This window comes from Rhincodon typus, chromosome 28, assembly GCF_021869965.1.
Source record: "Rhincodon typus isolate 14 chromosome 28, sRhiTyp1.1, whole genome shotgun sequence".
In the NCBI taxonomy this organism is placed as follows: domain Eukaryota; kingdom Metazoa; phylum Chordata; class Chondrichthyes; order Orectolobiformes; family Rhincodontidae; genus Rhincodon; species Rhincodon typus.
In genome coordinates, this window is record NC_063359.1 from 22,699,895 (window position 1) to 22,725,551 (window position 25,657).

The 25,657-nt window shown below is 43.4% G+C and overlaps 1 protein-coding gene across 1 annotated transcript in view; it reads left to right on the top strand.

Annotated features, from left to right (window-relative positions):
• LOC109935695 (serine/threonine-protein kinase Nek6) overlaps positions 1 to 25,657 on the top strand; it is a 184,908-nt gene that overhangs the window by 57,522 nt on the left and 101,729 nt on the right. The window contains exons 3-5 of the mRNA XM_048613374.1: positions 3,411 to 3,551; positions 4,833 to 4,895; positions 6,829 to 6,936. Of these exons, the coding sequence (XP_048469331.1) occupies positions 3,411 to 3,551; positions 4,833 to 4,895; positions 6,829 to 6,936 (312 nt within the window). The remainder of the gene's footprint in view (positions 1 to 3,410; positions 3,552 to 4,832; positions 4,896 to 6,828; positions 6,937 to 25,657) is intronic.

Sequence of the window (25,657 nt, forward strand, 5' to 3'; positions counted from 1 at the left end):
AGAGATTGTCAAGACTGGGTCTGTGTTCCCAAGAGTTTTGACAAATGAAGGGTGACCACATTGAAATCTACAAAAATTCTTACAAGGTGTTACAGAATGGATATGGTTAGAATGTTTTCCCTAGCTCGAGTCTCGAGAACAAGGGACATTTCAGGATAAGGGGCAGGCCATTCAAGACTGAGTTGAGGATGAATTTCTTCATTCAAAGGGTGGTGAATCTATGGAATTCTGTTCCTCAGAGGGCTGTGAAGGTTCTGTCATTGAGTAGGTTCAAGACAGAAATTGATAGATTTCTGGAGACTAATGGCAATGAGGGATATGAAGATAATCTGGGAAAGTGGCATTGGGGGGGATGATCACCATGATCTAGAATGGTGGGGTAGACTTGATGGGCAGAATGTCCGATGCCTGCTCCTATGATTTTCTACTTCTGACGTGCTTCACTATCAAAATGTGTGAGATGTTCTGTGAACAACATTTATCCTCTGGGTTGACCAGCAACCTGCCATTCAGTCACTCAATAATATGCTCGAGTCACTGGCATTTATGCTGCCCTGAACTGAGACGTGATGGAAATAAAAATATAAATTGTCACGTTACACAGCAGCTAAAGACTTTGGGGTACAAAATCCAATACAAAGTTATTGTAATGGTCAGCCTGTGATTAATAAATGCCAACCTTATGAAATTATCAGTAGAAATCCAACAATATTTCATTTAGATAGTTAGACGCGAATCTGTTTGTGGGGCTAGCCTATTTTATAGTACACATGAGGTTTCCAAATCACAGGAGTCTGCTTTTAAGGTGATAGCATGGTTATTTCATTTATTACTGAGCCACATTACAGCTAGAAGATGAAACTGCTGAGGTTTGAAATTCTCATGTGTACAGTAAAGTATATTACTGTACTGTAACTACAATTGTCATGTTTATTGTATGAATTATATTTATGATTAACACAATCCACAACAATAACTAACATTGTTTATGGAGCACATCAAATATTACTATTATTTGAGGTTTCCAACAGACACAGCTTTCACAGCAGCATATTTTGAACAGCACCCAACCAGGGTCATAGCCTTTCTAAACACCACCTCATCTGTGGGATCCATTGACTTATATCACCTCCAATGAAACTAGAACAGACAGGTTACAAACTGACCAAAAATACAGGGCAGATGAACTTTTAAACCACAGTCTCAAGTGATTGACAGAAAATGAACCATTCTAGCTGTGTGCATGATTGCTTGTTCTAAATGCTGTTTGTCCAGTACCTTACTGATCGTGCTGTGAGAGTTGTATCAGTTTCATGGCTGTAAGGTACTTGCTGAACATCTGCAAGCATTCTGAGTGGAAGTCTCCACAATGACTTATGAATACCATGAAATGAATTTTGGTATCGGAAGTGTGGCGTTGTTTTTCATTCCAAACTCTAGCTGATGAGTCTCCATGGAATTTTGTTTTTCTCTGTACATGGTTAAGAATAAATTCACAAGACGTCCTTCAACATTTCCCTGTGTAAAATTAGCCATCATGTCAAATTTCAGAATCTGGATTTGAAACGTGCTCCGAATTCTCCTTTCAGCTCCTGTGGGAGATTGTGTGCCAGTTAAATCGTCAACTGTTTAAAACCAAATTGCGAGAAGCAAGTTCTGACTTTTGCTCTTTCAAAAAGGAGCGTTGCCCCTGAATGTACACATTTGTGGCAGAAAATCATGTGCCCAATTTTCACACTGGGTGAGGGTCCTCACATCAGAAACGGACCCGTCGAACCTACTTAAGACAGTGGGACCAATCTTCTTGACCCATATATGCCATTTTGTATGCCTTTTACAATAATAACACATTTTGAACAATGAAACAGACAAAGCATCTCTTCTTTAAACAGTAACAATATGCATTCAATAAAGGTAAAATTGCTAAAGGCCCAGAGGGCTGCTTTGTCGTTAGTGAGACATGGCTGGTGGTGGTTTAACCTGAGAGGCACCACATCTCAGGCAAGGGACAAGGTCAAAAACCTGGGACTTTCATGCCAGTTTGGGAATCAAAGCTGTGCTGTTGGCATCAACATGGCATTTTCTGGCCCTTACACTGGGTGTAGATCACATCGAATAGTCCTTCATCTAAATGTCTGCCTCAGGTTGCTGCGTTCTGAGCAATATGTAGAAGAAAGGTTAATGGACCAAAAGGCATTAATTCACAAAGGCTTTAATCCATTTCTAGCCTGTTTTGCTGATGCTTGCGATTTATGAGTATCTGTGCCAATTATTTTCTTTTAACTAAACCAGCTTCATGGCAAGGAATTTCCCAATGGACCTTGCTTATCTGGAAGAAGCAGAGGCTCATCAAAAGGAAACTGCAGAAGAGAGACTGTGTGTCCATCTGTGGGCACCTGCATGCCCCTTTCTACAAACAGAAGTGAACAAACCTCATGCTGGTTTATGTGGAGGCACTGATCTGACAGTGCAGATCAGAGCTTGCTATGTTTTGAAATAAGGCAGCAATTCTTGCTTGGCCTCACCTGCAAAATGTCATTATCTGACAATGGTGATGGATGTGGTCTTCATGGTGTCTGGATCAGCAGAGAGTCCAGATGCAGGATTATCATCTGCATTTACATGTGCTACTAACAGGCAACTTTGAGCTGGCACAGCCAGTGATGACTATGCAGACATGTGGAGTTATAGGTGTGCTGCTCTGGAATGCCATAAATGAAAGATCTTTGTAAGCAGCTTCCACTTCCAGCAACCACCAGACAAGAGCCATATGTTCAACTGCTCTCTCCTTCATCAGTACATAGCCTTTCCTTCCTCACAATCCCCTGGCCTTTCAGATTTGCAAAGGCTGGAGATTGACTGGGCTGCATTCTGAGACATTCTAAACATCTTTTGTCACTTCATTGTGACATTTTCTGTTTAATTATGACATCCATTCAACTTGCACGCAATCTTCTACCCTCATCGTTCCTATTTCTCCTACGTGGCCCAAATCTGCTCTTGAGTCTGTTATGAATTTAATGGGCCAAGTATTATTCAATAGCACCCACAATAAAGTCCATGTGCATATTTGGACAGTTAGTTGCAGTTTCCTTTTCCTGCATTCAGTTAATAGGAATGAACTTATTAAGCACAGTGCCATCAAACCTGGGATCTCTCTTTGAGATATGGTTTGGTTCCACAATCAGCAGTGTACTCCCAAATTATTTTGATGGTTAATGATTTCGATGGTTAAATACTTCCATTTGTGGAGCTTAAATCTAGAGCTTGGATTTGTAGATTTCTGAAATGATTCACAAACTACAAAGAATAAATGAGAATTTGAGAATGTTGATTCATAAGGGCCCTTAACTAGTTACTTTGTTGGTGAAACAAATTGTGCTGAGAACTTGCTTTGTCCTTTTGAACAGAGGCATATCCCAACGTATACCTACCACAGCCGACTGGCAGATTTCCAAATCGAGAAGAAAATAGGCCGGGGACAGTTCAGCGAAGTGTATCGAGCAACTTGTCTTCACAATGGAAAAGCAGTTGCACTAAAAAAAGTCCAGGTAAGAGAATTTGCCAAAAGCATTGGAACATTTCACTCGTAACAGTAGCTTACTGTATTAAAAAGTACCTTTAAACTTACACTGGGGGAAAGCAATAGCCAAGGTCAATTTAATGTGAAAGGGCAATTTCTTCTTGGGGTAACAATATCGTTTTCAGAAATTGATTTGCCATTGCATCACATGACTCCTATTCAGGAAATCTGGGTATACTTAAGAAGCTTGAGAAAACCGAAACTCTCACACAGATATCTCTCTTTCTCCTGATGTGCAATCAGCAGAGCACTTTGCTTGAATTGAAACTTTAATCGTAAAGAAAAATCACACTGAAATAGTTATCACTGTCGTATTACTTGGTTGGTCAGCAAAGCTCACAGGGGAGTGGTACTGACTCTTGATGAGGGGCACAGGAAGTAATATTTCCATTACACCCTGCCTGAAGTTTATACCTGCATCTCACCAGTCAATAACCACTGGCCAGTACAACCAGGAAAACTCATTTGAAATGTTTGTTCACATTATATCCAGATTCTCTCCGCGCTGACAACAGCAACTCTGTGGGAGCCTGTGTGGTTGATGCCACAACAAGATTTCCAAATTGCAGGTTTAATATTACTGTGTTTAATATCACAGCAATGTCATGTGTTGCATCGATTACATCACAATAGCAAAAGAAACAGGGGCTGAATTTTCCCGTGGTCCTCAGTGTCCTGATCCAGGCAGAAAGCCAGCCCTATGCCCACACTTACTGGCAATGGGACCAGCTCAGTAACTTTACCAATGCCCACCTCCTAAACTGGTGTCTGTGAGACCATGGGCCAATTCCGGAAGGTAGACAGGCTCCTGAAATTGTCTACCCAAGCAGAGAGCCATGACACTCTGAACCCCCAGGGCAACACTGGAAGAAATGGGCACTGCTGAGACAGGTGGGACGTGGCAAAATGTCAGTGTCCTTGGTCAGGTATTTGGAAATGACAATTTAGGATGGCCAGTGATAGTAGATCCTGAAAGATGAAGGGGAATCTCCCCTGAGGAGGATCTTTGGACATTAGGGACTGCCTGTAATCCCGTCCCCCAGACTTGCTGCAGGAAGATTGCCTCCAAGAAACTTGTGATGTTCCTACCAGCCTCGCAATCTCTGAACTGCCAGCTGCTGGGAAATATAATTGAATTCGCCAGCTCCAACAAGCAGCTTATTGTACTACTGTAGCTGCACAGCTATGATGCCTGAACGCTACTTATTTTTATAAAACCAGATTTCTTCTTTGTGTTTGTCTTTTTAAGGTGTTCGAAATGATGGATGCTAAAGCAAGACAAGACTGCATCAATGAGATTGACCTTTTAAAGGTATTGTGTTAATATTGTGTAATTATAACCAGGTATTCTTTTAGAATTTTAACTTTTATCTGTTGAAGACCTGGAAGTCATTTATAAATAATGAATTCTATCAAGTGCTAGGCATCAGATAATTAGTCAATCAGATCAAGTCAGTGAATAAGTCTAGGGTCAATGAAAGCTCCGTTATAAAAAAGTTCCCTTCTCTGCAGATCATTCACGAAGCAGTTTGATTCTTTTGGTTTTGGTATTGGTTTAGCCAGCCTGCAAATGACTCCAGCTAAACACAGATTTCATAATCACAGTTTTCATTAACATTTCCCCACCTTTAACTTACCACCATGAGAAACTCTGCTCAGCTAACCAACCTGTGCTGTTTGGAGTTAATAGATCGACAGAAGATGATGAAATGCCTCTCTGCGGATTTCCCTATGCCCAAAGGCTGGATGCATCAGCTACAAACTTCCTTCAACTTTTAACAGAAATGCAGCTGTGAAACTCTGCTGATAGGAAACTCACTGTGGGACAGATGGGGTGCCAGTCTGTTCCCTAAAGTGGTGCACTTCATTTAGCAGGCTGGCTGGGAACTGATGAAATTCCTTTCACATAATGTTGGCAGCTTTAAGTGTCCCGCTACCATCTGGGACTCCCAACATGTTGATGAAAGCTGTCTGGGCCAAGCTGTTTAACTATTACACCAGTCGATTATCATGTACAGTTATTCAAAAAAAAATTCCAAGATCTCTTTATCAACCACATTGTCTCATTTGGCTCAGTTGATAGCAATGTCTCCTGAAACCACACTTCAAGGAGTAGAGCACGTCAGCTTGGCTGGTACTGAAGGAGTGCCACGTTGTGCTTATAGGGTAAGCTTCACTTTTGGTAGAATTGGAAAGCTGGTGAGAGTCTTCAATCAGGTGAATCCATTACACACCAACATTCATAAGAAGGAAAATCAGGCAGGACATGTGTAACAGGTCGTGAACCTGCTACCTGGAGTGTCTGTCTCCTGCCAATACTGACAGTGACTCCAAATATCTTTCAGATGAACATTAAAGCACAGAGGCCTCATTGGGATGACTGTAAAAGCTCCCTGCCATTATTTGAACTTGTCCTGACCAACTTGTGTCCCTTTACTGAATACATAATAATTACTCAATTATTTCATTGTTGTGTGTGAGTGCTGGATTACTGTGGTTGCACTTTAACTCATAGGCTGCAAAACTTTGGGACATCCTTAGACCATGGAAGGTGCTATAACAATACAGTATTTTAAAATTCTTATTCTGATATCTCTGCTCCTGATGTGTGCTGTAATATTATATACTTTAGCCCCTGCATCTCCATCCACTAAAATGACTGGAGTACAAGTTTTGGATTGGGACTCCTTCAATTTCTAATATTCGCTCTGGTAAGTGCCAGGAACAGGCATATTGGTGCTTTCACCCTGAAGTGAGCCTCTGATGATAATTAAGGAATAAGCAGGCAGTTTGAAGGAGAAGTGTGAAATTCCTTAAGAGAGAGAAAGACAGATAAACAAAAAAGAAAATAAAGTTGTGACACTTTTATGCAGCCACTAGTAATCAGTTACAGGGTGACAGAATATCTTGAGCCCCTCAGCTGAGGCACAGTGCATTGTATTGAGGAGGAACTAACAGAGACGGAGTGTTGGAGAACCTCAGCATAACTGTGTAGAACCTACTTAGTTCTGAAGAGGAATCATATTGAATGCAAAATGTTAACTCCCTGTCCACAGATGTTGCCAGGTTTCATAGCTTCTGTAGCATTTTCTGTTTTTATTTCAGATTTCCAGCATCCGCAGCGTTAGATTGTTGTGCATCTAGCAAGAGTTGTGTTTAAGTGTTCAGCACTTGTGTGGCTATGAGGTTTTATATCTCCCCTGTTTATACTCACAGTCTTGTAGGGATCCTCTTCACTATTTCAGAGTGATTCCAAGGTTCACCAACCAGCGTTTATTATCTGCCTGATTCACACATTGAATTTTACTGCTTATCAGAAACGAGCAGATGATTTCCATCAGGACTTTTCTGATGTAAGTCTTTTCTTCCAAAGCTCAGGTCAGCAGTCAGGGTTGTAGGGGGTGTGTTGGAATTGCTGGTCACGGTACATATCGCTGTGAAATTGCCAAAACCTATCCACTTAAAGGCTGTAGTTTGAATCTTTGGGCCAGGTTGAGCCAGTGCAGTGATCAGAGTGACCTTCAGCACTATTGGTGAGGGAGAGGAATGTCAAACAACGTTCCCAATCCTAACAAATAATTTAGCAGCACAGGACATTAGGTGAAGACTGGGACACGCCAGCCGAAATAACTGACCAGAATTGGACAAGGCTTATGCTTAAGGTATTAAGGGATGCTCAATGTCCATTGAACACCCTCCTGGCAAGATGTTGCCACTTACAGGAGACAAGGGAAGGAGAACAGAATCATAGAGATGTACAGCACAGAAACAGACCCTTTGGCCCAATTCATTCATGCCAAACAGATAACCTAAATTAATCTAGTCCCATTTGCCAGCATATCTCTGTTAAATCCTTACTATTCATGTACCCATCCAGATGCTTTTTAAATATTGTAATTGTACCAGCCTCCACCACTTCCTCTGGCAGCTCATTATAGTAAAACAAATGGGAAAGAACAATCTCTACAATGGTCACCAGCAAATCAAAATAAATGCAACTACTGGAAGTTTGGATGAATTTATTATTGGTGTGACTTTTACGCTAGATGAGTTCAATTGTCCCCTGCATTAGTTTAAAGCTACATCGATCATTTTACAGCTGATATTCGGTGAAAGCCATGAAGCAGTGTTTTACTTGCTCTTGGCCTATTATTTGGGATTATTGCTCGCTATCACCCTCATTATTACTTAATCTTGGCTCACTCAGAAATACTCGTCTCCTTTACCACCCACTAGATTGAACCTAGATTCTGAGAATTCCCGACATGCAAGTCAGAGCAGGTAGCTGGTAACTCCAGCTCACCAACTTCCTCCTGACAATGCACAATGTCAGATTTAAAGGTGGTGCCAGCACCAGTGATCCCAGGATATCCTGAAGTGGCAAGTCCTTCTGGCTGTGGTACCCAGAAGAATTGGGCTAGTGTCAGACAAGAGGGGTGCCAAAGGGACATTGTAGGTAGTTGATGAGGAGAGATTGGGACGATAATGTGAAAAAACTCACCAGGTTTCGTAGAAAGAAGTCATCTGTGAAATGACGATTTGCCAATATATGTTAAAATTCATTCCAAAGATTTCAGGATTTAAATTTTTGAGTTACTTGTGGTCAACCTTAAGTTTCATTGGGATGACAGGCTGTTTGTTGTTTGTGGGAGAGTTGAGCTTTATAACAAGACTGAGGAGCATTTAAACTATAATTTGCAATTGTGATAAACCACAAAAGAATGTTTAAAAACTTACTTCAAGTTTTCATAATTGGTAGTTTCATTAACACTATGTATGGAGTTTAATTGAGGTAAATGTGAGGTGTTTCATTTTGGTAAGGAAAATCAGGGCAGGGCTTAGAGTCAGAGAGTCATACACAGCGGAAACAGACCATTTGGTCTAACCAGTCCATGCCGACTATATTCCTGAACTAAACAAGTCCCACCTGCCTGCACTTGGCCTTTCTTACTCATGTACTTATCCAAATGTCTTTTTAACATTGCAACTGTACAGACTTATACAGCTAATGGTAGGACCTGGCGGGGGAGTGTTGCCAAACAAAGATACCATGGGGTGCAGGGGCATATTTCCTTGTAAGTGGAGTTGCAGGTAGGCAGAGTAGTGAAGAAGGCATTTGGCATGCTTGCCTTCATTGGTGCATTGATTGTAGGAGTTGGGAAGTCATGTTGTGTTTGTACAAAACATTGGTGAGGCCACTTTTGGAATACTGCTTTCAGTTTTGGTGTCCCTGCTGTGAGAAAGATATTGTTAAACTTGAAGGTTCAGAAAAGATTTACAAGGATGTTGCATAGATTGTAGGCTGAGGGGGGTGCTGAATAGGCTGGGGCTTTACTCCCTGGAACGTCGGAGGCTGAGGGGTGATCTTATAGAGGTTTATAAAATTATGAGGGGCGTGGATAGGATGAATAGCCAAGATCTTTTTCCTAGGGAGTAGGGGAGACCAAAGCCAGGGGCATAGGTTTAAGGTGAGAGGGGCAAGATTTAAAAGGGACCTGAAGGGTAACTTTTTCAACACAGAGGGTGGTGCATGGATGGAACGAGCTGCCAGAGGAAGTGGCGGAGGTGGGTACAATTATAACATGAAAAACGCATCTGGATGGGTACATGAATAGGAAGGGTTTAGAGGGACATGGGCCAAATGCTGGCAAATGGGACTAGATCAGTTTAGAATATCTGGTCAGCATGGTCAAGTTGGAGCGAAGGGTCTGTTTCCATGCTGTGTAACTCTATGACTCTATTTGAGAATTGAAATTAGCTTGAACCTTAGGCCCATAGGAATAAGAATGCTGCCCATCTTCAAACTTTTATTCATTTTTGAAGTAGCTCAGTTGAACTTGCAAGAAATTGTCAGTGCTTCATTGTTAATAGCATGCAACAAATCACCTTTCTAAACTCCTACATCTTGCAGTCTGAACAATGTCTTTGTGGGACAGTAGCCAGTTTTGGGTAAGAGAAGGCAGGAGCTGGCAGCTCAGATTTGGCTTCAGATGTGTGGTATTCAAGAATGCAGTGGGCGTACCAATTAACAGATCAAATTCCCCTTTAATATTGCAGAACTATTTTAAATTGATCTGATACTGTCAGTACTGTTGGTATCATGGAATCTATCCCATTTTTAGCGCAGTGCGCTCAATTTTAACTGTTTACAAGTCATGATTTTAAATTCAAGTGATTGAAGATACCGAATGGCTATTGATGTAAACATCACATTGCTAGCCTGACTGAGCAGCCTGCTCAATGGCATGAATTATATCCATCTGTTCTGTGAACAGCAAACATTTGCATTTGATTCAAATGGGCTGGTGACCACCCAGGAGCAGGTGATAACCCAGACTCCAAATATCTGCAGGTTCTACAACCATCCTATCAATGGAAAAGCTGGACTTGTGTTCACTGGCCTATTGTGCTCCTGACTCAGTGATGTCCAGTTTGGGTTCTGCCAGGGCCACTCAGCATTTATTACAGCCTTGGTTCAAACATGGACAAAAGAGCTGAATTCCTGAGATGAGGTGAGAGTGACAGCCCTTGACATCAAGTCTGCATTCAACTGAGTGTGGCATCAAGGAGCCTCGGCAAAACTGGAATCAATGGGTATCAGGGGGCAAGCTGTCTGCTAGTTGGAGTCATACCTGGCACAGCAGAAGATGTTCATGGTCGTTGAAGGTTAGTCATCTCAGCTCCATGGTCTGCAGGAGTTCCTCAGGGTGGTGTCCTAGGCCCAACCATCTTCAACTGCTTTATCAATGACCTTCCCTCCATCATAAGGTCAGAAGTGGGGATGATTGCACAGTGTTCAGCACCGTTCATGACTCCTTAGGCACTGAAGCAGTCCGTGTTCAAATGCAACAAGATCTGGACAATATCCAGGCATGGGCTGACAGGTTGCAAGTAACATTTGTGTCCCACATGCCAGGCTATGACCATCACCAAAAATAGACAATCTAATCGCAGCCCATTGACATTCAATGGTGTTACCATCACTGAATCCCCCACTATCAACATACTGGGGGTTACCATTGACCAGAAACTCAACTGGACTCACCACATTAACATAGTGGCTACAAGAGCAGGCCAGAAGCTAGGAATACTGCTATGAGTAACTCACCTCCTGACTTCCCAAAGACTGTCCATCATCTACAAGACACAAGTCAGGACTGTGATGGAATATTCCCCACTTTCCTGGCTGGGTGCAGCCCCAACAACACTCAAGAAGCTTGACACCATCCAGGACAAGGCAGCCCGCTTGATTGGCACCACATCCACCAAACATCAACTGCCTTCACCACTGATGCTCAGTAGCAGCAGTGTGTACTATCTACGAGATGCACTGCAGAAATTCACCAAAGATCCTCAGACAGCACCTTCCAAACTCACGACTGCATCCATGTAGAAGGACAAGGGCAGCAGATACATGGGAACACCACCACCTTCAAGTTCCCCTCCAAGCCACTCACCATTCTGACTTGAAAATATATCACCGTTCCTTCACTGTCGCTGGGTCAAAATCCTGGAATTCCCTCCCTAATAGCATTGTGTGTCAACCCACAGCAGGTGGACTGTAGCAGTCCAAGAAGGCAGCTCACCACCACCTTCTCAAGGGCAACTTGGGATGGGCAAGAAATACTGGTCAACCAATGATGGCCACATCCTACAAATGAGTGAAAAAAAACAGGTTGAGGCTATGTGCATGAAGCAGGTAGGTTTTTTTTACCCTCTTTAAGGTGGGCGGCTGGATGCCTGACACATGGTGGGATGTGTGAAACTACACCATTGTACTAAAGCATTGGTTGACCTGATGAAGATTTTTAAAACTCTGTTTAGTGGCTCATATCTAAATAAGGCAGGATTTCTTGCAGTGATTGATGATCAAAGTAACAGGCAGAAGTCAATGAATAAAGAGGAAGGGATTACTGAGTTTGAATGAAGTAATTCAATGAAAGGCAATGAATGTTGGGAAGGAGAGGCAAATGGCCAGAGTTTAGAAGGATTTTGGACTTTCAACTTCTTGTGCTTCTTTACACCAGTACTAGTATTCAGCGTACAACAACACCAAGCTGGTGGGATATCCATTATCTTAGTCTTGATTATCCTGATCTTTATGGGATTGTTGTCTGCACAGATTAGGGACTGCCCTAATAGAATCCCTCCAGTGTGGAAATGGGCCATTTGGCCCAACAAGTCCACACCGACTCTCCAATGAACATCCCACCCAGACTCCCCCACCTACTGTATCCCTGTAACCCTGCATTTCCCATGGCTAACCCACCTAACCTAGGCATCCCCAGACACTACGGGCAATTTAGCATGGCCAATCCACCTAACCTGCACATCCCTGGACTGTGGGAGGAAACCGGAGCACCCAGAGGAAACCCATGCAGACACAGGGAGAATGTGCAAACTCCACACAGACGGTCACCTGAGGCTAGAATTGACCCTGGGTCCCTGGCGCTGTGAGGCAGCAGTGCTAACCACTGTGCCACCGTGCCATCCCCGTTCCACAGCTCCTGTATGAAGTTGGTAAACATTCTTCCAGTTGCCTTCCACTTTAACACACCACCCTGTTCCCTGGCCAACATCTCGGACTCAGGCTTGCTGCCATGTTCCAGTGAAGCTCAGCGCAAACTAGAAAAACAGCACCTCATTTCTCGCTTGGGGACCCTGCAGCCTTCCAGACTCCATATCGAGTTCAATAATTTTAGGGCCTGATCCCTCTCATGTTCCAGCCCCCTACCACTCCTACCAGGCCTTGTTATCACATAGTTTGCCTTACACACCACCTATTGTTAGCCAATAATAGTCTCCATTGACAGCTATTCACACTCCCAGCCGGATCGTTTTCCACTCCTTCGTCTGTCCAACTGTTCTTCTTTCTCTTTGGGCTCTATCCCCACCTATCATTTATTTCTTACCCCCTCCCCACACTCTATCTTCTGCACATAAACTGACATCTTCCTGGCTGCCATCAGTTCTGAGAAAGGGTCACTGGATCCGACAAATCAAGTCTGATTTTCTCTTCACAGATGCTGCCAGACCTGCTGAGCTTTTCCAGCAACTTCTGTTTTTGTTGTTGGTAAACATTGTGCCTATTTTACACCTGAAGAAACTGATGCAATGCATATCAATTTCAGTTCCCCCCACCAACTCCCATGAGCATGTGATCAACTTGTGAATCATCTAAAACCTAAGGTTTGCCAAGTGCGAGCTGAACTTTCACTCAGGAAGAGTGATGTATAATGTATCATAGGTGCCAGCCTTATTCAGCGGGAGTGAACTCCATTCCTTTAATGTAGAAGATGTGAGTTCAAGCCCTGCTGCACAGACTTAAATTCATCATCCATACTGAATGCTGAATGCAAGTATAAAATACACTACTTGAATGTGTCTTACTTGCAACCTAGTGTTGCCAAGCCCATTCATCAGTTATGGCCTGACACTTAGCTCCACACCTTACAGGCCTGATGTACAGCTCATGGTGTAAAGCTTTGAAAGAAGCAAAACTTTCACTACTTACTAACTCAGCAAAATAATAAAACATGACATTAAACTTATGTATGAACACAGGTATAAAATTAAAAAATGTACAATAGTGGTTTTAAAAAATTCTTAGCGTCCTTGAGTTGCCATAATTGAACTTGAGGCGATGGCTCTTTAGTTGCAGACTTATATCCTCAGTCGTAGCAGGGAGTAAAGATCTCCAAGAACATATTGCCTTGGATCACTTGAAATATGGTGCTCTTCTGGAAGCATGTTGCTCTGTAAATCTGATAGTTTAATGTTAGCCCAGACACGTGCCTCAGAATGCAGTGTTTTACTTAATAGTCCGTAGTAAGAAATATCTTTTGGCTTCTTTATTGCCAGAATATCCACACGCAGTTTTCTATGTCACGGGAGATAACATAAACATTATCATTTCAGGTGAACACCCTGTTGGAGGCACCTCAAACTGGTCAGCTGACCACTGCGGCCAGCATATTTTCCTTCTTTAAAAAATAATTTTAGTCCATGAAAAATCTCAGGCATTAAAATGAGATGATGGAAATCAAAAGTTTACAGTCAATATTTTACCATCACTGTGATAATATCCATTCCTTTAGTTGCAGAGAAATGCTTTCCGACTTGGGCCCTGAATGGCCTAGCTTTAATTTTACAACATCTAACCTCTGAAATCCAATTGGTCCTGGATAAATTACACCTGTTGAAGCATTTTGATTAGAAGTTGGGATTCATCTTGGTGGATACAATGCTAATAGCACTGTAACAAAAAAAATACACATAAATGTATTTCATTCAGCCCATCACATCTCCTGTTACAAAGATCTACCTCCTTCCCTGGAAACGCCAGCCCTATTCTACTCAGTGTCTGCTGACCTCCCCGACCTTAGAAATATTAGAAATGCAGATTTGGAAACACAAACATTTTACTGTGGGACTGTTTCTTTGTAACCTGGTGAAACTACAGTGGGTTCACCAATGAAGAGATTGAAAACGTAAACACACATTAAGTCAGCTGTAAAAGTAAAACAAAGTTAATTTCAGTCTCTGCTTATCTCAGGCCCATGGTACTTGCAAATCTGAGGTATCAGCCTTTGTTTACAAGGTGCCAGGCACACACTGGCTCAGGTATAAAGTGCTGCCCAAAATGAATGAGGCCAAACCTGTTAAGATCAATGCCATCTGAGTTTAATTTTGATTTTGTGTGTAAATGGATATAAAAGGAGTATTGTCTTCAGGAATTTCTTGGTTTCATAGCCAGAAATTCCTGATATAAACAAACTGGCTGCTTGGCAGGAACCCATATGTTGGCAGACTCTGAGTCTGAAGCAGCTTTTTCAATAATGCTTTTTTTTTAAATAGCTGTTTAATCATGGTCATTTTCAATCAGGAATTTTTCTATCAAGGCTGTCAAGTTTAAACTCATTAAACTGACTGGGACTCACAGGCACACTGGTTCTGTTGTTACTGCTGGTAGTAGCCTAAAATATTCTCAATATAGTCATCTCCCTAGTTAGACATCAATAATATGTTAAGCCCACTGCACTCTCCATCTGTTCTGTGTCGGAATATTTGGAATTAAAAGTTTCATCTTCAAGGGGTACGTGCATCACAACAATGAATGATTTCTTTTCGAGCATAAAGCTAGCAGCCAGGAATCCTGAGGAAGTGAGGAATCTAGTGAGTGGTTCAATGACAGTGTATTTTACAGGTAGGAAGCTGTTTCCTGAGATTTCCATGTCTGCGTATGTCTCACTCTTACACTGCTGGGTTGGAAAAGCAGGACCGTTTGAGCATTGCACAAGTAGAGAGCTTGACCTGTCGGTATTCTAGAGCCTGTGAATTGCCGAGGACTCTCCCAATGGCTCACAGTGCTCACTGTGTCGATGTGACTTTTCACAGAGAGTATGGGAGGATTGAATGGAGGAGGTGGGGACTCTCTCCTCTAGGCTGGAGTGCCAACAGAAGACCCAGGTTGTCTGTCCTAGGGGAGACCTGAGTGCTGTTCACCTCACTTACTGGACACCAGTGTGACTCCCCTTGTGATAAGGACCTCAGGATGAATCAGAGGCTGGCAGCTGTATTGAACCATAGTGCAGCTTGGGACAGAGGTTGCTGCTCGTACCACACCTCCCTAAAACCTAGGATTGTTGCAAGTTTCCAGGTCACGAGTGAGTGATGACAGCAGGGAAGTTGCAGGGTGGATGGGTATCATGAGGAGGGATAGTTGGCTCAGCAGCAATGGCAGAGAGATGATTCTCAACAGGCACCCTCCTCCCTGATGCTGGATCCTGTAATTAAGTACTGAGTGCCTCTGAACAATGAACCGCTGTCTCCTGGGATCCTCCAGCACCTCCCGAAACCGTGGGAGTGGGTAGTGTCATGGGGTTCAGGAGTTTGGCGATCATACTATTTGGCATGAAGCCATGCCCATCACCTGTGTCCAGCCTGTTTTATGGGAAGGATTGATGGCATTGGACAGGCCCCCAGCCTTTGGGCTTATTGAAGCTAATTAATGGCAGTTGGAGGGTTAAACCAAGCAGGTCTGCCAGCAGATTTAGCCACATGAGTTGACACCAGGAAAGGGGGCTATCTCTTTTCGGGAGCCTTATGCCCATCTTAAACAAACCCCCCCCCCGCCACTCCATCGGTCCACTTTAACTCTCCCCCACCAATCTCTCAAACATAGCTTCTCCAAACCCTTTACTTTTTTTGCTGGAGCCTGCCATGTAGTCCCTGCCAATCATCGTGGGTTACCTTCAGTCTGGCCTCTATGAGCTCCTCTTCTTTAGGGACTGGCTTTAGGCCTGGCTGTGATTACTACATGAACCTGGGTTACTGGCACTACAGAGCTATGGGCTGTCTCTTTGGCTGGCTGCTGTCTAAGTTGAAACTTACAACCCAGATGAAGTTTGAAGGCTTGTTCTTAGCCAATGATCACCCTGTAACACATTATATTATTGCAAAAACAAAAATGTGGTCCTCGTTGATTCTTCAGGTAGCAGGGTGGGAAATCCCACCACCTGAAAGATTCTGCCTCTGGTGTAGAAACAGTTCTCTGAGAATAGAGCAGAGACTGTGTTCCTGTGTTATACAGTTGGAAAGGACAGAACACCTAGGATAGAAAGAGTGAGGTATTGCAAATTGCATAATACCCATTGCTGCTGTCACCTTCCTGTATTGCCAAAAGAGGTGGGTGAATCAGAGCTGGGGCGCTGGGAGTGCAGAGCTATGTAAGGCGGTGGGGACAGGGATGGTGACAGGACAATTGAACGGTATGTCGGGGTACGTGGATATGATGGAATGGTAGGTCACAGCAGGCTGGGTTACTGGCAGTTACCAGTAGCATGGCTTCCACAAGGGCAGGGTAGAAGAGCAGGGTAGATGAGGTGTCTGGTAGCATGGGTTGGGGGCAGAGTGGAGGCAAAGCTCAATGTGGAAGGTCTCCATGTAACAGGGGAGATGGTGAAAATGGGCTGGTGGGCTAATGCAAAATATAAGGAGACATGGAGGTTCGAGGGGGGTGACGGTGTGAATCAGTCTCCATTTGATGGATGAAGGAGCAGAATTCACATCTGCTGAATACTGGGACATTAAAGGGGCAAATACGTGAAGCTTGTGTTTGCAAACTCCGGCTACATTTGAAATCATCCAAGGAAGCTGAGTGTCTGTAAACCCTGTGACTGGTTAGTGTTATCCAGTGGCCTTCATCCCTCTCCTGTACACCTGTCCACTATGCATGTGCTGTTCCACCACTGAATGCTATTGCTCCTCTAAACATTGAGATCTTCCTCCTCTGGCATCAAGCAAATCCAGTATAAACTGTCAATTTGAACACCATAATGTTTGAGATAAGCTGTACCATACAATACTGCCTAGCGAATGTTCGCAACTCCTCAGACACAAGCAGTGTTCGAATGCAACACAATTTGGACAGTAGCCAGGCTTGGGCTGACAAGTGGCAAGTAACATTCGTGCCACATAATTGCTAGACAATGACCATCTCCAATAACAGACAATCTAACCACCACCTGTTGATATTCAATGGTGTTGTTATCACTGAATCTTCCGCTATTAGCATCCTGAGAATTACTATTGAGCAGGAACACAACAGGACTTGCCATATAAATATAGTAGCTACAAGCTGGAAGACTAGAGGTTGGCCAATGTGGTGCCACTATTTAAGGAAGGTGGTAAGGAAAAGCCAGGGAACTATGGACTGTTGAGCCTGACATCAGTGGTGGGAAAGTTGATGGAGGGAATCCTGAGGCACAGGATCTATATGTATTTGGAAAGGCAAGGGCTGATTAAGGATAATCAACATGGCTTTGTGTGTGGGAAATCATATCTCACTAATTTGATTGAGCTTTTTGAAGAAGTAACGAAGAGGATTGATGAGGGCAGAGTGGTGGACGTGATCTATATGGACTACAGTAAGGCGTTCGACAAGGTTCCTCTTGTATACTGGTTAGTAAGGTTAGATCACATGGAATACAGGGAGAACTAGCTATCTGGATACAGAACTGGCTCGAAGCTGGAAGACAGAGAGTGGTGGTGGAGGCCTGTGACCAGCGGTGTGCCACAAGGATCGGTGCTGGGTCCACTGTTTTTCATCATTTATATGAATGATTTGGACGTGAACATAGGAGGTATGGTTAGTAAGTTTATAGATGACACGAAAATTGGAGGTGTAGTGAACAGTGAAGGTTATCTCGGAGTACTATGGGACCTTGATCAGATGGGCCAGTGGGCCCCGGAGTGGCAGATGGAGTTTAATTTAGATAAACATGAGATGCTGTATTTTGGAAAGGCAAATGAGGACAGGACTTGTACACTTAATGATGAGGTCCTGGAGAGTGTTGCTGAACGAAGAAACCTTGAAGTGCAAATTCATAGTTCCTTGAATGTGGAGTCCCAGGTAGACAGGATAGTGTATGCTTGCCTTTATTGGCCAGTGCATTGAGTATAGAAGTTGGGAGGGTCATGTTACATCTGTACAGGACATTAGTTAGGCTACTTTTGGAATACTGCATGCAGTTCTGGTCTCCCTGTTATAGGAAGGATGGTGTGAACTTTGAAAGGGTTCAGAAAAGATTTACAAGGATGTTGCCAAGGTTGGAGAACTTGAGCTATTGGCAGAGGTTGAATAGGCTGGGGCTATTTTCCCTGGAGCGTCAGAAGCTGAGGGGTGACTTTATAGAGGTTTATAAAATCATGAGGGGCATGGATAGGGTGAATAGCCAAGGTCTTTTCCCTGGGGTGGGGATGTCCAAAACTAGAGGGCATTGAGGGGAAAGATATAAAAGCGACCTAAGGGGCAATTTTTTCGTGCAGAGGGTGGTGCATGTGTGGAATGAGCTGCCAGAAGAAGTGGTGGAGGCTGGTACAATTATATTTAAAAGGCATCTGGTAGGGTATATAATTAGGAGACATTTAGAGGGATATAGGGCAAATGCTGGCAAATGGGACTAGATTAATTTCGGATATCTGGTTGGTATGGACGTGTTGGACCAAAGGGTTTGTTTCCATGCTGTACAGCTCTGTGACTGCAGGTCAGAGGCTAGGAATACTGCAGTGAGTAACTCACCTCCTAACTCCCCAAATCGTGTCCATCATCTACAAGGCACAAATCAGGACTGTGATGGAATACTCCCCACTTGCCTGGATGGATGCAGCTCCAACAACACTCAAGAAGCTTGACACCATCAAGTTTGATTGGCACCACATTCACAAGCATCCACGCCCTCCACCACCAACACTCAGTAACAGCAATGTGTAATATTTACATTAAACATTGGTAATTTCTCGTTTTTGTTCTGTGAAGAGGGTTTCAGTTTGTGATATGTTTCAGGCATTTCACTAATTTTGTTTCGGTAATTGACATCAAATTGTGTTTACTTCACTTAATTCCAATTTAGATATGTTTGAATGATATAAGGTACTTATTTAAGGTTCCAGGCTAGAACTGAATAATTTATATTTGACCTTTTCAATTATGTACTATCCTATACTTAATTAGCAACTAATACAGGCAAGATATCTTCTTCATCTTAATCACTGCATTTACCAAAAAATCAAGTATTGAAGTCATATTACTTTATCATTTTTAAGGAGAATGTTCTATGTGATGTGGACTTTTGCAATTTATAATTATGAAAACCTGTAAGCTGAATCAAAGGCATAGAATTAAAGCTACCAAACAAATTTCTGCTTGTTCTCGTGCCTGTTTATGGGATGATGCAGACGGCAAAATGACCAACAGGAAAACCAACACAGTTCACTCTTCAGAGTAACTCAGTCGGTGGGTTTTGACTTTTGAGCACCCATCTGGCAGCGGGTATTGTCCTGTCACTTGTTTCCTCAGCAACGAGGCAGTTTGTTACAGCTTGCCTGTTTGAATTTGGCCATATTGTGCCTGACAAGCCATAAGGTACATGCAGGAATAACAACCAGCCAGATTATCATTCTGGGGATTGAGGAAGTGCTCCTGGTGGATGACACAAAGATCATTCCTAACTTACTCTGAGATAACAAGAACTGCAGATGCTGGAGTCAGAGACAGCACAGCATGGAGCTGTCTCATTCCTAAATTACTTTGACTGAACCTCTTTGACTTTATGTAGCACACGGAACGAAGAGTGTCTCCACCCAATTTCAATCAGAATTGCTAATCAAGGCCCTTGGAGTCTGATTTGCATTGTAACCATGTGAAACAGGCAGGTGCTTTAGGCAACCTGTGATAGGCCCCTTCCAAAATGGCTGCATCATTGGAATGGTAAGGCTCCTGACCGCGCATAGAGGCCATTACTGTCACATTGATATCAGGCCGCACACATTACAATCACCCAGTTCTGAAGAAGGGTCACTGAACCTGAAACGTTAATTTTGCTTTCTATCCACCACTGTTGCCAGACCTGCTGAGTTTTTCCAGCAATTTCTAATTGTGTTTCCAATTTCCAGCATCTGCAGTTCTTTGATGATTTTTTTAAAAAAAATTTATCTATGTGATGCACTTTGGGATGTTTCTGAGACATTGGACTCCTGAAATATGTTTTTTTTCTTTATTCCTAAGCATGTGATATTTGCAAACAAGTATCAAATGAAACTGGTGACCAAGTTTTTATTCTATACCAAAGAGATTAAAGGAGAAGTATACTTTATTCATATCATTTGTAAAAAAAAGCTTACAGAAACATTTAAACTGAAATCTTGCAGAATTTGCAATAGTATTTAACTTGTTACCAAACAGCATTTTCTACTCAATATAATTATAGTTAACAATATTTACAAATTACATTCCGTGTTAGATCTACAGCATGTGGTAGAAACAATTAAATTGGAAATTACAGAAAGTGCAAAACATGGAAAATGCCCCTCTATACACTAGGCACTGAGTTGATACTCCACAAGTTTTTTTTTACAAAAATATACTTCATGTATAAAATGTGTGAACAAAAATGTATCAGAATATTTGACTTGAGTGCTACAGAATTGGCAAGAAAATTGAGCCTGCCCCATTTTTCTTTTAATTGTTCATGCGTTGATGAGGCTAGGCCCATCCCCAATTGCCCAGAGGGCAGTTAAGAGCTAAACACATTGCGGGGGTTTTGGAGTCACATGTAGGAGCAACCAAGGAAGGACGGCAGATTTTCTTCCCTAAAGGGCATCAGTAAAGCAGATGGGTTTTTAACAACGCTGATTGACATCCCAATACAGCTTATTCCATTTTGTAAGTGTCTTAACATTTACAAAATACATCCTCCATCAGAGGTACAAGCCAAACATAGGACATTTCAAACTGGAAATTACAGAAAGTGCAGTAGATTTTTTTTCCCTCTATGTGCCATTTCCACTCTGAGGTGCCTCAGTGAATTTTTGATACTCTTGATTTGCAAGATATAATCTTTCTAAAGCACACAACCCTAGAGTTACTACAGTTGGAACCCCTTGGTGGGCTGTGCCTGAAAGGACCTCAGCAGCCAGTTTTCCCTAATGTACCTTTTCAGCAGCTGCCCCAAGCTTTACTGAGTCCCTCAGCAGATAGCCCAGGACCTTGGGATGTGCCAGGTGCCAACACTCAGGCGAAGACAATTCTGTGCACTGGAAAACCAGCAAATTCGGGCAGATCAAAGGGTGTCTTTCAGTGAGTTGATGGTCCTGCAGCTGCAGTTGATATTTGGTTCTATGTATGTCTCTGAGAATAGCATATAGAACATAGAGTCCTGTATCACGGAGCTGCTTGGGATATACCTTAATAAACACCACTCCATCTCTCTCCAGATCTCCTGTCTAAAGGAGGTGAGCAACAATCTCTTCCCCATCACTGCCACTTTGTGGCCAACTTGTGGAGGAAGTGAGACTCTGAGTGTGCAGGAAGAATCTCACAAGATGGGCCTTTCTCATCACCAGCCAAGCTATGTTTGAGCTTGTTTGTAAGTTCTGTTGGTGAGGCATTCTGCTAAATGACTTTGACTGTCTGATCAGGGAGCCAACCAACAGGATCTACCTTCTCCTCTACTCACTGCAGCTCAAGGATATTATGTACTGGCCACTGGCTGAGAGACTTGTGATTGAAGATGTTTTTCAACACATGATAGGCCACGGTCCAACTACTTTGAGCATTCCATAGTAATATGGCCAAATCCATCCTTTGTAATAGCAGGGGCAGGTAGAAACTCAGTGTTACTGAGAATATACATGCAGTTTGATGCAGCTACACTCAAAGCCAGCAAAGTTCTATTACAAATTCGCTTTCTACCTTCTCGAACAAACTCTCTAGAACTTAACTGCATCATGAACTTCATTCAGTCCCTTCCATATAAATGTAAGTTAATTTCCCAATTTTGTTTTCCAACCCTTAGCTTTACTTTGCACATCATTATAAATTTTTTCTCTTCCTCATATGAACCAAATTCAATTAATTTTAAGGATGAAATGCCACCAGTGACTGTTTAAAGATAATCATCACTTCCTCCACAAGTTACCTACAAAGTGACAGTGATGGGGAAGAGATTGTTGCTCACCTCCTTGTGGAATATGCCTTTAGACAGGAGATCTGGAGAGAGATGGAGTGGTGTTTATTGAGGTATATCCCAAGCAGCTCCGTGATACAGGACTCTATGTTCTATACAGTATTGTCAGGGACATACATAGAGCCAAATATCAACTTCAGCTTCAGGACCATCAACTCACTGAAAGACAGATTTGATCTGCCTGAATTTGTTGCTTTTTGCTAAAGTAGTGAATCCTTGGATGGAATTTTATCAGGTCCTGAACAGTGTGAGCTACAATGGGGGAGGTGATGGCCTAGTGGTATTATCGCTGGACTGTTAATTCAGAGACCCAGATAACATTCTGAGGACCTAGATTCGAATCGTGCCATCACAGATGGTGAATTTGTAATTCAATAAATATCTGGAAGTAAGAGTCTAATGATGACTGTGAATATATTAGCAATTTTTGAAAACACCCATCAGGTTCACTAATGTCCTTTAGGGATGGAAACTGCCATCCTTACCTGGTCTGGCCTAAAATGTGACTCCAGACCCACAGCAATGTGGTTGGCTCATAACTGCCCTCTGAGCAATTAGGGATGGGCAATAAATGCTGCCTAGCCAGCGACACCCTCATCCCATAAATGAATAAAGAAGCAAAAAAGAGATATCGGGTGAGAACTCAAGAGAGTCCTTTCTTGATGTCGAGAGCAACTCCTTGCATTTTCTACAGCGTTTTATTTACCAGGATGTTGCCTGGAATGGAGGGAAGGTCTTACGAGGAAAGGTTGAGAGAGCTAGGGCTTTTCTCCTTAGAACAACGAAGGATGACGGATGACTTGATAGAGGTGTACAAAATGATCAGAGGTATAGATAGAGTGGACAGCCAGAGACTTTTTCCTAGGGTGGAGGTAGCTATTACGAGGGGGCATAGTTTTAAAGTGAGTGGAGGTAGATGTAGGGGAGACGTCAGAGGTAGGTACTTTACTCAGAGAGTGGTAAAGGCGTGGAATGCATTGCCGGAGAGGGTAGTGGAGTCAGCCTCATTATGGGCATTTAAGCGGCTATTAGACAGGCATATGGATGATAGTATAAGGTAGGGGTGGAGGTTAGATAGACCTTAGGATTAGGGTAGAAGTTCGGCACAACATCGTAGGCCGAAGGGCCTGTACTGTGCTGTACTGTTCTATGTTCTATGTTCAGACATGGAGACAAGATTCTTGCGAGGGAACGCCGAGATGCCTTTTAAGGAGCTTTATTGCTTGTTAACAGCCTCATGAACAACAATTCCCACCTCATTAATATGCAGTTTCCTGTTCTACCACTTGCCGTGAGGAAATTGGACATTGACACTTCCCAACCTGAATGTCAGAGCGAGAACCTGGTGACTGCAGACTGCACTTGGCTCCTCCGATTGCAATCTTAAACACACAGCGAGAATAGCTCAGGGCACTAGCTGCGTGCACCCCACATCCATAGACCTTGGCATCCAACAACTCCCAACCTCTCAGAACCCACAGGGCACCTTGCCAATCCACTGTCAGGACACACTTTAAAGCTTCGCTTCATGGTGCACCCATCACCGAGCATTGTGATACTGCTGCAAGGATACTTGGCACGTAGGGACGGGCACCCAGCTCACAGCCTACACCAGGCTGCATCGCAATGCTTCTCACTTGCTCTCTTAGCTTTCACTCACTTACCACCTACCTGCATGCTCCCAGCATTCCTGCCTTGCATTGCCACTCAGTGTCATCGCAGAACCACACAATTTGCCTTTTTGGCCAGCAGTCTTCAGTCAGTTGGCCATTTATCTTGCTGTATGGCAGAGTGCTACATCAATCTGACACCTACACCATATGCCAGCAGAGTATGCTACAGACACACTGCATATGCTGCAAACTAAAGGCCATGTCTCAAAGCCTAAGGGAAGGGCTGCTCAGGGAAGGCCATGGTGGCATCAATCTGTCAGGGGGTCCTGGCACAGTAAGTCTAGTACAGCCTCTGAAAGCAGACCAGCAGCTCAGCCACACACAGGCATCCAGTCAGGTACCCTGAGTGAGGAGTCTGTACCTCCACAGTCTGGGGAGTGGCTCGAAGCCAGCTCCTGTGTGGCCAGGCCCGGAGTTATCACTAACCCTGTCAGGGGTAGGGGCGTTTCATGTGAATGGACCAGGTTCCCCAAGTAGCCCATGGTCAGAACACTAGGTCTCTCAAATAAAGGTAAAGGGGATGTTGGGGGGGATAAAAGGGGTCACTGTTTCAGGAAGGAGACTGAGAAACATATTCATGGACTTTGGGGTATGGACTCTGGGAGGCCAAGGGCATGACAGTTATGAAGGGGAAATTACCAAAGACAGACCAGACTCTCTCAAAACTTCAAGAAAGAAACAACACATCATTAAGCAGGCTGTACATATTCAAGATTGAATGATATATATTCAAAGCTGACATAGACAGATTTTTAATTAGGAATGGATTTGAGGGTTATAGGGAAAAGGCAGGTAAGCGTAGTTAATGGTTATCACATCAACCATGATCTCATTAAATGCCAGAGCAGACTTGATCTACTGAATGGTCTACTTCTGCTCCTGTACCTTATGAGCAATGATATATATGGTGAAACATGGGAGGGAATGGGTGGAAGGGACTTTGTCCACAGTAATGATGATGCTGACTTCTGGGGGAGAATAGTGTATGATCACATTGTCATATGTTATGGGCTGGGGGGAATGGGCTCAGGGTCAAGTAGAAAGCCTATCTCAGCCCTAACCCAGGAAAGGGCTACCAGGGTGGGAGATGTGAATGCTTGGGGCCTTACCAACATATAAAGACAGAGCCTGGAAATTACTGTATCAAGAGCATTCACTCTCACCTTCCTTCATTCTGGAAATTGTAAATGCACCATGCTGAGTGTATCCTTGCTAGAGACAAGTGCACCCTCTTCGGCTTGAACTACCACAGGAGTGAGGGTCACAGACAGCGTGGAGCTGGATGAAGACTCCAGAGTGTCTGGCTAGATGCCTACAGGTACTGTCCTGCCTCCTTGTGAGGAGGGGGCAGCTGGACGGAGGTCAAAGGCCCTCATCCCTCTGTCATTTTGCAGTTAATGCTGAGGACCAATGGCAGGGCCAATGGGGTGAGTGAGTGTGTGAGTGATTGTGTGTGTGAATGTGTGAGTGTGTGAGTGTGTGATGTGTGTGTGTGTGTGAGTGCGTGAGTGAGTGCATGACTGTGTGTGTGAGTGAGTGAGTGCATGAGTGAGTGAGTGCATGAGGGAGTGTGTGTGAGTGAGTGTGTGTGCGTGAGTGTGTGATTGAGTGTGTGAGTGTGTGTGTGAGTGCATGAGTGTGTGTGTGAGTGCATGAGTGTGTGAGTATGTGATGTGAGAGTGTGAGTGAACACGTGAGTGAGTGCATGAGTGTGTGTGTGAGTGAGTGTGAGTGAGTGAGTGTGTGTGTGAGTGAGAGTGTGAGTGCGTGAGTGAGTATGTGAGTGTGTGAGTGCGTGCGTGTGTGAGTACGTGAGTGAGTGAGTGCATGCGTGAGTGAGTGAGTGCGTGCGTGAGTGAATGAGTGCATGAGTG